At 35.4% G+C, this 12,411-nt stretch overlaps 1 protein-coding gene across 2 annotated transcripts in view; it reads right to left on the reverse strand.

The window, feature by feature from the left end:
* Positions 1-11,714, reverse strand: part of Rip11 (Rab11 interacting protein) — a 90,506-nt gene extending 78,792 nt beyond the window's left edge. The window contains exons 1-2 of one of the 2 annotated variants that reach the window (XM_081761866.1): positions 11,298-11,714; positions 4,745-4,783 (exon numbers count right to left, since the gene is read on the reverse strand). In XM_081761866.1, the coding sequence (XP_081617992.1) occupies positions 4,745-4,783; positions 11,298-11,328 (70 nt within the window). In that variant the 5' untranslated portion in view covers positions 11,329-11,714. The remainder of the gene's footprint in view (positions 1-4,744; positions 4,784-11,297) is intronic. The other variant, XM_081761867.1, reaches the window with a different exon arrangement.
* Between the last annotated feature and the right edge of the window lie 697 nt (positions 11,715-12,411).

Consider the following 12,411-nt stretch of genomic DNA (forward strand, 5'->3'; position numbering starts at 1 on the left):
TATATATATATATATATATATATATACTGAGGTATTCGGTCAGGTCCACTGGATTTACTTGATTTTAATTTCTTTATTGATTCCTTGCATTCGTCTTTATGTATGATATCAATATTTAAGCAATTAGGCACTGTCAACTGATGTGTGCTTGGAATTTCGTATATATATATAAAATACTGATAGCAGTAACTTGCATTTATCACGTCTTCCTACGACAATGGTTGTGATATTGTATTTTCCACAGAGACTGGCCAAAAAACAAACAAACAAAAAACATACGTAACAACAACTTAGCTAGTATTGTGATGAATTTTTCTCACGAAAAAGTGCCTGTGACAAAACTTTTGAGAACCATTTCTCTAATGTCACAGGTATTGGTTAAACTAAGAAAGGAATATAATGAGTCAGGGTGAAAGGTGGGAACAAAAATCCGAAGTTCCTCTAATAGGTTTAGACACGCTTGCCCTAATAATTACCTCGTCTAACAAATCGTCAAATTGAATTTACAAGGATAGCCGCCACTTTTAGACGAAAATAAAAATAATTCTTTTGCCTACTTTGTCTTGCATAAGCTTTACTAACTTTTAAACTCATTAGCGACGGAATTTTGTACTTCTATCACAAAATTAAATGAAAAAGATCACGTAAAGTTTCTTATTTCACCGCATAGAGTCCGCTGGTGCTTTACTGATGCACAAAAGAAACTTTTAAGCAGTGTGCTTCGCTTTAAAATTAAATGGTAAATTCTTTCAAGTCATGACCAAAATACAGTTATATTTCAGTTCTCTCTATATATAACAGCTAGATTATACAAAAGTTAGTGTTTACATGGGTGCTCGCACGAATACTACCAGAGGGAGTGAAAAATCAGTGAAAGTTGTCACAGAATAAAAGGGTAGATTGCTCATGGTATTCTTTGTGCAATAAGCTAAATTGTTTCTCTGAAAACAATGCTTACACAGTAGTCACTTATTATATCTATCAGTACGAAGTAGCAGTAACAAATGATACAGGCAAATAAATACATTACAAATAGCTTGGATTAATTTTAGATTACACACTTCAATTTGTATCTTTCGGGGACACGGAAAGCAGGAGTGGCTTTGGAAGTGTTTCGTGGCAGACAGAGGTTTTCTATCTATATAGATAAGACATGTAAGGTGCAATTGTGCCAAAGTACCCATCAACCTATGTAAGGTGGTCACTACATGCTAGTATTGCAGCTAATACGCGTCAGGGCAGGACGAAGCAGGAGGGTTCGTGTGGTACATCTCCGTAGGTGTCGCGTTAGCTAATGTGGGTATGCGTATAAAGGAATGTGTCTTTATTTCACCATTAGCGCACTGTTTGTTTTCGTGTTCGAAAGTAACGCTACTGTTAAAAGTTTGCACAATAATACCAACTGGAACGTATATTGTAACCCAATAGCTTAAAGGGAATTCGTAAAACTCAAAACCAAAAATAAAATTAAAATCTAAGTAATGCTATCATAGATTATTTGTGAGTGTTAACCCTGGCGCAATAAATTCGTTCCATGAAAGACAGGATGGACTTACTGGAATACGACTTAAGAAGCTACAAGAAAACGAGACAAAAATAAAACTTAGAAGCATTCAGATCCTCTACAGAAGACCAGACAGATTTTAGTTGAGTAAAGCGATCAGTAACTCAGCTATCACCGCCGTTGTTTCTTCGGGATATAAAAAGTACCAGTCTACGTAAATGCATAAACCTATTTTATTCTAAAACTCTTGCCTGCTGAAAAGATCTCGTAAGCAGTACGAACAGAAAGTGCATTATAAAATGGTATAAAAGGAACTGTACATTTACCTTTATATAACTGTGTGTCAAGATGATTATTTGGTTTCCTGGATGAATTACAAGAACGGGAGTTACAGTTTGAATTTGAACTTTATATCCTTATACAACATAGTAGTCAAAAAGAACAGGACCCTAACGTGGGTTCCCACCCTACTATATTGCTCGTCTGGCCGGTCTAGTGTCTAGAGCGTGCGCCTTTCGTGTATGTGGTTCCGGGTTCGATTCCCGGCGGAAGAGCATTGAAATTTGAACGAAACACGGTAGTTCGGATTCCACCCTAAATTGTGGTGCACATGACATATAGCATCGGTGCATAAAAGGGACGTTAAAGTTCCACAAACAAACAATAAACCTACTATTAACGTGGGACTCGAACTCAATGCAGGTGATTGATGCACAGACCATCATGCAAGCTAAGCTCTTATTAATGTCTAATCCATTTTCCGCTGCACTATGTCGGCTCTAAGAGAGCTGTACCGGCCCTTGTAAACAGGATTTACAGCTTAACGTGTGACTGAACCCAAACTTACGCTCACAGAAACCACAGACTCGAAAGCCAGAATCCGAAAAGATGGCTAAAATTTGATTACAAGGAACAACACAACTGACTCGATTAGATGAACAGTTGTCTCATAAACTGAGAAGAACTATTTTATCCAATTTCATACTGAGTGGTTTGATGTTACATGTGTACAATTATAAATCAACCAGCTTGCCATTTTCTACTTTCTATACCTTTTACTGATTTCAGTAATATATATACATACAAAATTTAAATGCACAGCTGCACAACTCCATCTCACGTGTTTAGTATCCGTGAAATATACTGTTCTCGTTTTCAGTTATATCGATTTAAACGGCATCAGAAAGATCTTAGCGACCCCGAAAACCATGGATTCGACACTGACATTCGATCATTTATATACATTTTCCCCAAGCTGCGGCGCTGAATTTGGATGTAATCAGCATCAGGAGTATCACTGTGCATCTCAGCGACCCCGAAAACTATAGATTCGACACTAATACCGGTCGTATTCGATCATTTATAAATGTCCCTCCCATACTTCCTCCCCTAAGTTGCACCGTTAAAGTGATATGGCACAACCATCTTAGGTGTAAACTTCATCTATCCCGAAAATTTGATCGAGATCGGTCGGGTGGTTCAAGAGTAATGAAGTTAAAAGACAATGACTTTCATTTTAATTTTTCTACATAAATATCCCCTCACCCCTTCACCTAAGTTGCACCGTCAAAGTAAAATGATAATATATATATATACATATTCCAGGCCCGATCCTCATCTGTATTGAAAAGTTAATCAAGATCGGTTGAGTGTTTCAAGACTAAGTTTTATTTATTTTATATACGTGTATCTACATATCCCCTTCCCCGCCCCTAGTTTCTATCATAGAAACGAAAGTATTTTTAAAAAATGTGAATTTTGTGCATTTGCTCTTTAATTACATTTCCTGAATTTGGCACAGTTGGGGGCTTCGCCCCCTGATCCTCACGTTTACTCGGCCTACGGCCTCGCACCTCTTAGATCCACAAGTCTACCAAATTTTAAGTCTTTTTTTTTTTTTTTCCTATTTCAACTATCTAAAAGATAAGATTTCGTATTCCAAGAAAACGCCCATTTAAATAACATGGGAATTTCTTCATCCCCCTTTAGACCCCTCAAAAACTAAAAATATCAACTTTTGGCAATCTTCCTGTAGGTTAGGCCCGGAATGCTACAATCATGCTAAATTTCATCATTCTAATCCTGCCGGACGTGCCTAAACATTTTGGGGTGTAGATGTCCCATATAAATAACATGGGAAAGATTTTTCAGTTCCCCATAAAACCAGTCTACAGTTGGAATTTTTTTTATTTTCAGCGATTTACTTAGTTAACGCTACCGAAAACATATAGCATACAGAATTTCAAGTTTTTATTACAATTCCAAGTACCTAAAATATGAGATTAGAGCTCCAAAAAAAGGCCCGTTTAAATAACATGGGGAATTTCTCCATCTCCCCTTTAGACTCCCTAAAAATTAAAAATACTCACGTTTGGCAATTTTTCTGTCGGTTAGTCACAAAAAGCTACAATCATGTCAATTTTAATCATTGTAGACTTACAGGAAGTGTTCAATAATTTGGGGGTGTAAAAGGTGTCCCATATAAATAACATGGGAAAGATTTTTCAGTTTTCCATAAAACCAGTGTACAGTTGGAAATTTTTACCTTTTCTTATTTACTTAGTTAACGCTAACGAAAACGTACAAGCATGCTGAATTTCAAGTTTTTATTCCAATTGCAAGTACCTTAAACATAAGATTATAGGTATTAAAAAATTAATAAATAAATAAATAACATGGGAAAATTTTTCATTTCTCCTAAAAATTAAAAATATTCACTTTTGGCAATTTTCCTGTCGGTTAGTCTCGGAAAGCTACAATCATGCCAAATTTCAACTTTCCACGTCAACCGGAAGTACCCCTTTAATTCATGTCAGCTCATGTAGTTTTATATATAGTTACAAAATTGCATATACCCTTCTAAAACTGAAAAATTTATTACATAATGAAGTTAACTGGCAATCATTTTCGTAAGGAGTTGTCTGAAGAGCACTCATACAAATGAATAATTAACAAAAATATGTCACACTGTGTATTATATAATCGGATTGAGAAAAATAACACAGTAATCCGCAAAAGCCAACAATTTTGGAGTTTTAAGAAAATTTATATTTCGTGAACAAAGATTAACGGTAAATTTGAGTGACGTTTTATTGAGACGTGGAAAGAGGATTGAATTTCCGTGACATGTTCTTGAAGTTACATCCCTTTCTCTAAACACAAATTCACAAGTAACCTCTCTTTTCTTACCTACAGCAACCCTTCTTAAACAAAATACAAAAATAATTACGATTTACTTACCATTTTTTCCTTTGGTGAGAAGGCCTCGTGCCCTTTGAACTGAAAGCAAAACAAAATAATAAATAAATTGTAAACAATAAATTTCCAAGTCATATTCTCCCTAGATCGCTTAAATTAAAATCAAAAGTATTCAGATTCAATTCCTTATGATGAAATATATAAATTAATGATTTGAACACCTCATTACACCCAGCACAGAGTAAGCATCTCGTATAGTCCAGAACCTAACCAAATAGAAGCAGAAATATCTTATACAAAAATTAAAGAAATACAAATCTCCGGGTATAGATGAAATTCCCTCTGAGTTAATTTTATAAGAGGGGAAACACAAAACTCATTGTCTTTATCTGGAACAAGGAGGAATTGCCACAAGAGCAGAAAGAATCAGTCATTGTTTCAATTCACAAGAAAGGCGACAAAACTGACTGCAATAATCATTGAGGCATTCCTCTTCTATCAACATCCTATAAAATCCTCTCAAACATTCTATTAGCAAGAATGACCCAATACGCAGATTAAATTATGGGAGATTATCAGTGCGGATTTAGACGAAATCGATCAACTATCGACCAAATATTTACCATTCGACAAATACTCGAAAAGAAGTGGGAATACAATACTGCAATACATCAAATATTTATTGATTTTAGAAAGGCTTACGACTCGGTTAGTAGAGACACATTGTACAACGTTCTTACAGAATTTGGAATACCGAAAAAGCTAGTTAGAATTTGGAATACCATGGTTTTTATTTAAAAAACAAAACAAAAAAAAAAACTGTTTTTTTGGTTTAAACCAGGTTTTTATGGTTTAAATAATTTGCTGTATATATTCATATCATATATGGACAGAAGTAAGTTTGTTTCGCCTTGATGTTATTATGCAACAACCGGGTTATGCTGGAAGGGGTCACATAAGCTTAAAGCGGAATAAAAACCGCTTCTCGAGTTACATCCGAGAGAAATTGTCCTCCATTTGAACTCGGAACCAGGACTAATTGGCCACAAATGCGATACGTCTGCCGACTCACTCACAAAGGAATCCTGATAAAAATACGTTGTACTGATCTTTACATGCTTCTTAATATAACTGTCAAGAGTCATTTGGGAAGGACAAAAAGATAAACAGTTGCACAAGTGAAACCATTACACAGAATTACAAATGAACAATTTCAAAGTATTACGGAGTACAGAAGAACTAATTTAGTTCAAGTTAGTTAACAACGACTTTTATTGGTCCAAATTAAAGAAATACACCGACTTAATCTGCATATCAATAAGAAAAGTGAATAAAGATACGAATTATTTGAGTCCACTTTGGCTCAAACTCATTTGCACATAAATAGATACCAAAGATACTTATTTCACTAAATGCCTCTCGTGGGGTCTGTATGACCCCCCCCCCCCACACACACACACACAAAAAGTACGGCATTTTCGATGTATTTTATCAATAGTAAACATTGAAACGAAACAATATTTAGAATTTTTCTTTGATTGCAATTACATAACAATAATAACTACAAAAAAATCACAAAATAAACATTTATAAACTTTTTTTAAAAAAAATTGCTTTTGTAGTATAATCTTTCTGAGTAATGAATGGGGAATTTAGGTCTGAATATAATATGAATAATATACGGGAGTGAAACGTGATAACCCACAAATGTGTGTTCATCAAGATTTTACAAACACTTACACTTTGGCGAACATTTTTTGTTTTTTGGTTTAAACCAGTTGGTTTTTTTGAAAAATAACAGCTGGTTTAAACCAGCCAACCCTCATTAAGATTACGTTTAAATGAATCTCGGGTAGGAAAATTCTTGCCCACGAACCCTTACTTCGAGAACGGCCTCAAACAAGGATGTTTTGTTGCCATTATTATTCAACTTTGTCTTATAGAACGCTATAATGAAAATTAAAGATAGGAACCAGGCCTAGAGCTGAATGGTATTCATTAGGTTCTGGAGTATACTGATGATGTAAATTAGGGGATGATAGAAGAACAATAGAAAGGAATGTAGAGAAAACTAAATATACGGAAGTTCGTCGGAATCGTAACGGCAAATTATGGATGCGTTAAAATATCAAATAATACTTATTAATAGACCAAAAACCATATTCACGAAGAAATTAAATGTCGACTAAAAGCAGGGAATTCGTGTTATTATTCAGTTAAAAATCTTTCGCTGTCGCGAATTCTGTAGAGGAATTTGAAGCTAAAAATATATAAAACGATAATTATGCCCGTTGTCATGTATGGTTGCAAAACTTGGTCGGTCGCTTACTCTGAGGGAAGAAAGTAGACTGAAAACATTTGAGAACAATATCCTGAGACGAATATTCTGACCCAAGAGGAACAGGAATGGGGAATGGCGGAAACTTCATAACGAGGAAGTACAAAATTTATACCGTTTACCAAACATTGTCAGGGCCATCAAATCTAGGAGGTTCAGGGGAGCACGTCATGTAGCCAGAATGGAATAAGTAAGAACTCTTTCGAAGTTTTAACTGGAAGTCCACTTGGCAAATGACCATCAGGGAGACTAGGCGCAGATGAAGGACAATATTAAGATGGATATCGCAGAAATAGGAATACAAAATAGAAACTGGATTTATTGGGCTACGAATAGAAGTCAATGGAGGGCTTTTAAGAACGTGGCATTTGAAGGCCACAGAGTTATATATCTAAAACAGAGCTCTTTTAATTCTAAGTTCAAGAGGACACACAAAAAAATGTTCGAATTATCCAAAAATAGACTTTATTCAATACTTGAAAGCAAGCAAACGAAACTACTGTATCTGCAATGAAAATGCTGTAATACTATATAGTAGACTTCACGTTTAAGAAAACATGTTGTTTGGTAGATACCATACTGCAAACAAACAAACGACGTTTACTCGGGTATAAATTGTCACACATGTCATGGAAAACATACTTAAGTACAGTACCACATACACGAGCAACAACCTTAACTACTTGGCCTAACCTAAAAAAAGTTAGTGATCTTAGTTTGGTTTCATTTGAACGTCTTTGCGTGGTAAATAAAACATTCAATTTCATTTACTATGTGAAATACGTTATTAGTAACATGTGGTTTACATTCAATAGATCTTAAATTTTCAACCATTTCAGAAGCTTCAGATGAGGTTGTCACAAGCATCTCATCCTCATCTCTTCATCGCAGATCTCGTCCTCATCTTTCTTTTCACCATATAAAATTGTAATTTGGTGTCAACCTTCCCTACGCTCCTTCTGGCTAACAGAAAAGCAGCTGCAACTGCGTTCTTCTGTTGCAGACTGTTAAAACACTTAAAACATCTTGTACTTTATTACTCCGGAGAGTTCATCTTCCGCAGATGGCGGTCTCGGATAAGACACATATGAGAAAGTTGCCAACGTTTGATTACTATTTATTTGTTGTTATTTTAATATATCTTAACTAGAATTATTCCCCTTTCACTTCTATCGTTCACTCCCTACTGTTAATTAAAAATATTTCTAATTTTCATGCTCTCCTTGCTATTCGCTCGATACGTATTCATCTGTATTGTATTACTGCAAAAATATAGAACTTTACAACTGATAAGTGTTGTAAACTAAGCACTTTTCAGAAATAACGATAACAATGAATCTTTATCTTCTCATGTTTCCAACCAGCACTATAAACAACACTCTACTACAATATTATGTAAGTAAAAATAAACTTTAGAGAGGGGATTGAGTGCGGATCACCCTATCAAATGCATGTCTCTCAGACATCAATAATTACAAAACGCATACGAATACTTCTTTCCTGTACTAGGTTGCCACAGAAGAGAACATCTATATTCATGAAATATGAAGCTCCCTCAGCAGGAAGTGCACTCTTACTAGCTTAGTGTTTCTTAAGGATGGAGTTGCATTAATGGGTGCAGATTGTCTTTAGCAACGCTGAGTATAAGTACAGTGTATGTACATATGGCATAAAAACTGCAGTGCATAAAACATGAATTAACTTAAGAACAAAAACCAACCTGTGCTAGGTGGACACAAAAAGCCGAACACTATCTAAATTAATCAGGGAAGGAGCGCAGCAGGGACCCCGAGTGGCAGCGAGCGGGTGCATACATAGGGAACAGATGCGTCAGAGACAGTGGGAATACGCATAAACGAGGGTAGTGGAAAAACACTTTATGCGATATAAACCACACGCCTTGTATGTGGGACAGCTTTGCAATATTTCTACGGTAACTTTCTACACTGCCTTCACATAGCACTTTACTTCATCATGTCATTATGGAGAACCGGTACTACGTGGTAAAATGTGCAAGTTCAATTTCGTACTTCCACCCTACTATACATATAAGAGGTAAGATTTCGATATACTTTGATAATTTGTACAATTCTATTGTGAAATCAAGCAACACAACTCTTCCACACAATTTGGATTTTACAAATTTATGCCACCATACAACGGGATAGCACCCAAAATTCTGGCCCAATCCATTACATTTGGTTCATATTCAACTCCCCTCCATGCAGTTTTACTAAACAGATCCATAGATTGCAAAATGTACAGAAAAAGTAGGCAAGTCTTTAATTTGCCCATTTCATGTCGAGAACAGAACCCAACCAACCCCTGAGGGGCTTCTAACCCATTCCTTCCTACTTATACTATGCATCGGCAAGGTTCTAGATTACTGGTCCCCATTGAGCAGTAATAAGAACAGAAAACAACGTGCCCTGCGGGGCTCTAACCCGTCTTCACTCGCTAACGCTCGCTCTGCGATACTGTGTAATTTAAATGTATAAACTTTAGTACAGAAAGAAACCAACCCAGCTACTAACCTACATGGGGGATCAGTAATCTAGAACCTTCCCCTATGGATCCGTATTATAAAACTGCACACTCCGCTCTTATTAGTTTCCGCTAAATATTTCTGTATTTCCCTCCATTACAGCAGCATATACGTTCTTGGTTAGTTAGTAAGACAGTGGGTTTGAAACACCGCCATATTATACTCTGTTGCCTGTTTACCTAATATTGCATGAATACGCGAACTCATACAGTCTAAATTTTCAATTAATCCTTCCCCCTAATTAATTACCCTACACTCATGATCTTTAGTGCCTTTCTTGTTACTTACATGCTGACATTTCGTCTGATTTTATTTATTTGTCCGTAAATGTTGTATTTCAGGAGTGTCATCCGCAGAAGTTAATCCCTTCAAATTATCCAAGCCGAAGGTTTAAAAGTTCAACTTTTTAACCAGCTTCCAATGCAATTTTCAAAGGGAATAAACTTTTGTTCTAATTATTCATTATTTCTGGGGATAATTTTGGAAGGTAAAATCACCATGTTTACAGGAGAAATCAGTTGATGTTACGTAAGTGTAGTTACTAACATAACATAACCTAACCTAGCCTAGCCTAAACCACGGAAAATATAGAAAGAAAGTACGAATTTTAAGCGAAAAATTTTGGGCCCCCAAAACCAAACATTCTAACCTAACCTACCTAAAGCATCAAAAAAATACAGAAAATATAGCAAGAAAGCACGAAATTTAAGCAAAATATTCTGGGCCCCCCAGTTCCAAAAATATGCCTATTTTTAAATTATTCAAGTTCGAATTAACGAGACTTAGCTGTATACATAAGCAATAATTGAAAACTTAATATCTTATTCACCCTCAGTTAAAAAAAAAAAAAAGAAAAATAAATTTTTTAAATGCATTTGCTAAACTACACCTAAACCAGATTGTTTTACAATATAGCTCTTTCCATTAACCGGCTTTAGCTCCGAGCTCGTCACTGCTTCATTATTACAGTTCAGCCAAAAATATATATTCTGTGGCAATCTTATCACATTTTGTGTTAATATATAGCTCTAACAATGTGTATTTAGTTCTGCATTTTGGCGGCCAGATTTACTTTATGCGCCTGTTTGAAAGAAGTCAACATTAAAAAAAAAAAAAAAAAAAATCAACAAACGAGCTTTTAGGTCAGATGAGGGTAAGTTAGCCTTCCTTATACTCGCTTCACTCCATGTTAATACCAGAATATTAAATCCAATAATGAACTCGTATTCATATACAAGTGTCAGTTTTTTTAAGAGGACGGTAACATTATTTAAAAGCACGGAGTGCGAAAATAAACTTAATTAAGAACTTTCATCATGTGTTCTTACATCGAGTGTAGAATATGACTCCTCCTCATTTCTATCCAAATAAAAATTAATGCTTGTACAGTACCAATATGAAACTAATATTTAGGATAAAATGAAAATATAGCACAGTTGGACCCGAGAACATTTCATTACTTGGAATGAGCCCGGTATACCTGTAACATACTTTCTTTCACAGATACTTCTACAAATACGTATTATTATTGAACTCTGCAAAATTCCTTATTTTTTTAAAAAGGATATTCACTTAATGCACTATCACTTAAATGCTCATACGGGGGAGTATTTATCTTCCTCTGGACAGACAACAGATGCTTTTCGCAACTCTACTGGGTTGAGTTCTATAGTTTATAGAAAGCTTTTGCAATTTTTGATCTCTAAACGTACCTGTAACTTGTACGTGCGTCGGACTCCACATTATTAATATTTCACCACCTCTGGATAAACAAAATTAAGCCATAAAAACAATTCTTTCAGCAATAAACACTTCACACAATTGACACTAAAGTTTTCACACAAATTTCCCATCAGTTCCCCATCGTTAACATATCCTCATTCCTCCAAACAATCACTTCCTGGTGCAGAACACCTGTCGTCATCACTTACTGCCACAGTATAAACCTCACACAATACTTTCCTTCCATTCCAACGACGTCATAATCTACCGTGTTTTTCTTTTGTTTTTTACTGCTAACATTAGTCAGTCAGGAATTTTGCGATAATATGCTGATAATTTTAGCTAAAATATTTGTATAACAATTAAATATTTAAAAATGCTTTCTTAAGAATAACATTTTGATAAAAATTTTTGAGACACATAAGCTTCACTGAACTACCAAAATGGTTGCCACAACAACAAACAACTGATTTTGTATGCAAGAATTTCAGTACTTTAAGGAAAGGGATTTACACTACGTCATACATTCAGAAACGCCTTGTTTATTTTCCCACATTAGTAACATCGCTGTAGTGTCCGTCGTATTTTATGTATTTATAAAATAAAGAGGAGAATGAGAGTGGATCTGAAATCAGAAATGCCTTTTTTATTTATCATTTTGCTAATTATTTGTTTTCTTTATAACAGAGCAAAACTATGAAAATATCCTATCCAGTGCCGTAACAATGGGCGGTGCAACGCACTGGGGCCCCCATGCCTAGGGGGCCCCGTCGAGCCCGTTAATTACTCAGTAGGCTGCTGAATATTTATATTTTATTATTCATTTCTTATGTCCGAGAGAAAAACATTGTGAATTTTAAAATTGCCGGCAACTCTAGTAATATTTTTTTTCTGTTTTTCGGGCCCAAGCCCCAAGCCTAGTGGCCTCCCTGAACCCACATATTACTCAGTACTAAATACTTATATTGTGTTTCACGTCTTGTGTGTGGTAAAAAATCATCGTCAATGTTAAGATTGCCAGCAATTTTAGGAAAAAAAAAAAAGTTTTGTTTTGGGGCCCCCCAAGCCTATAGAACCATTTCTTGAGTGTGAGAAATAGTCATT

Source organism: Thermobia domestica, chromosome 6 (genome assembly GCF_964235325.1).
Source record: "Thermobia domestica chromosome 6, izTheDome1.hap1.1, whole genome shotgun sequence".
Taxonomy (NCBI): domain Eukaryota; kingdom Metazoa; phylum Arthropoda; class Insecta; order Zygentoma; family Lepismatidae; genus Thermobia; species Thermobia domestica.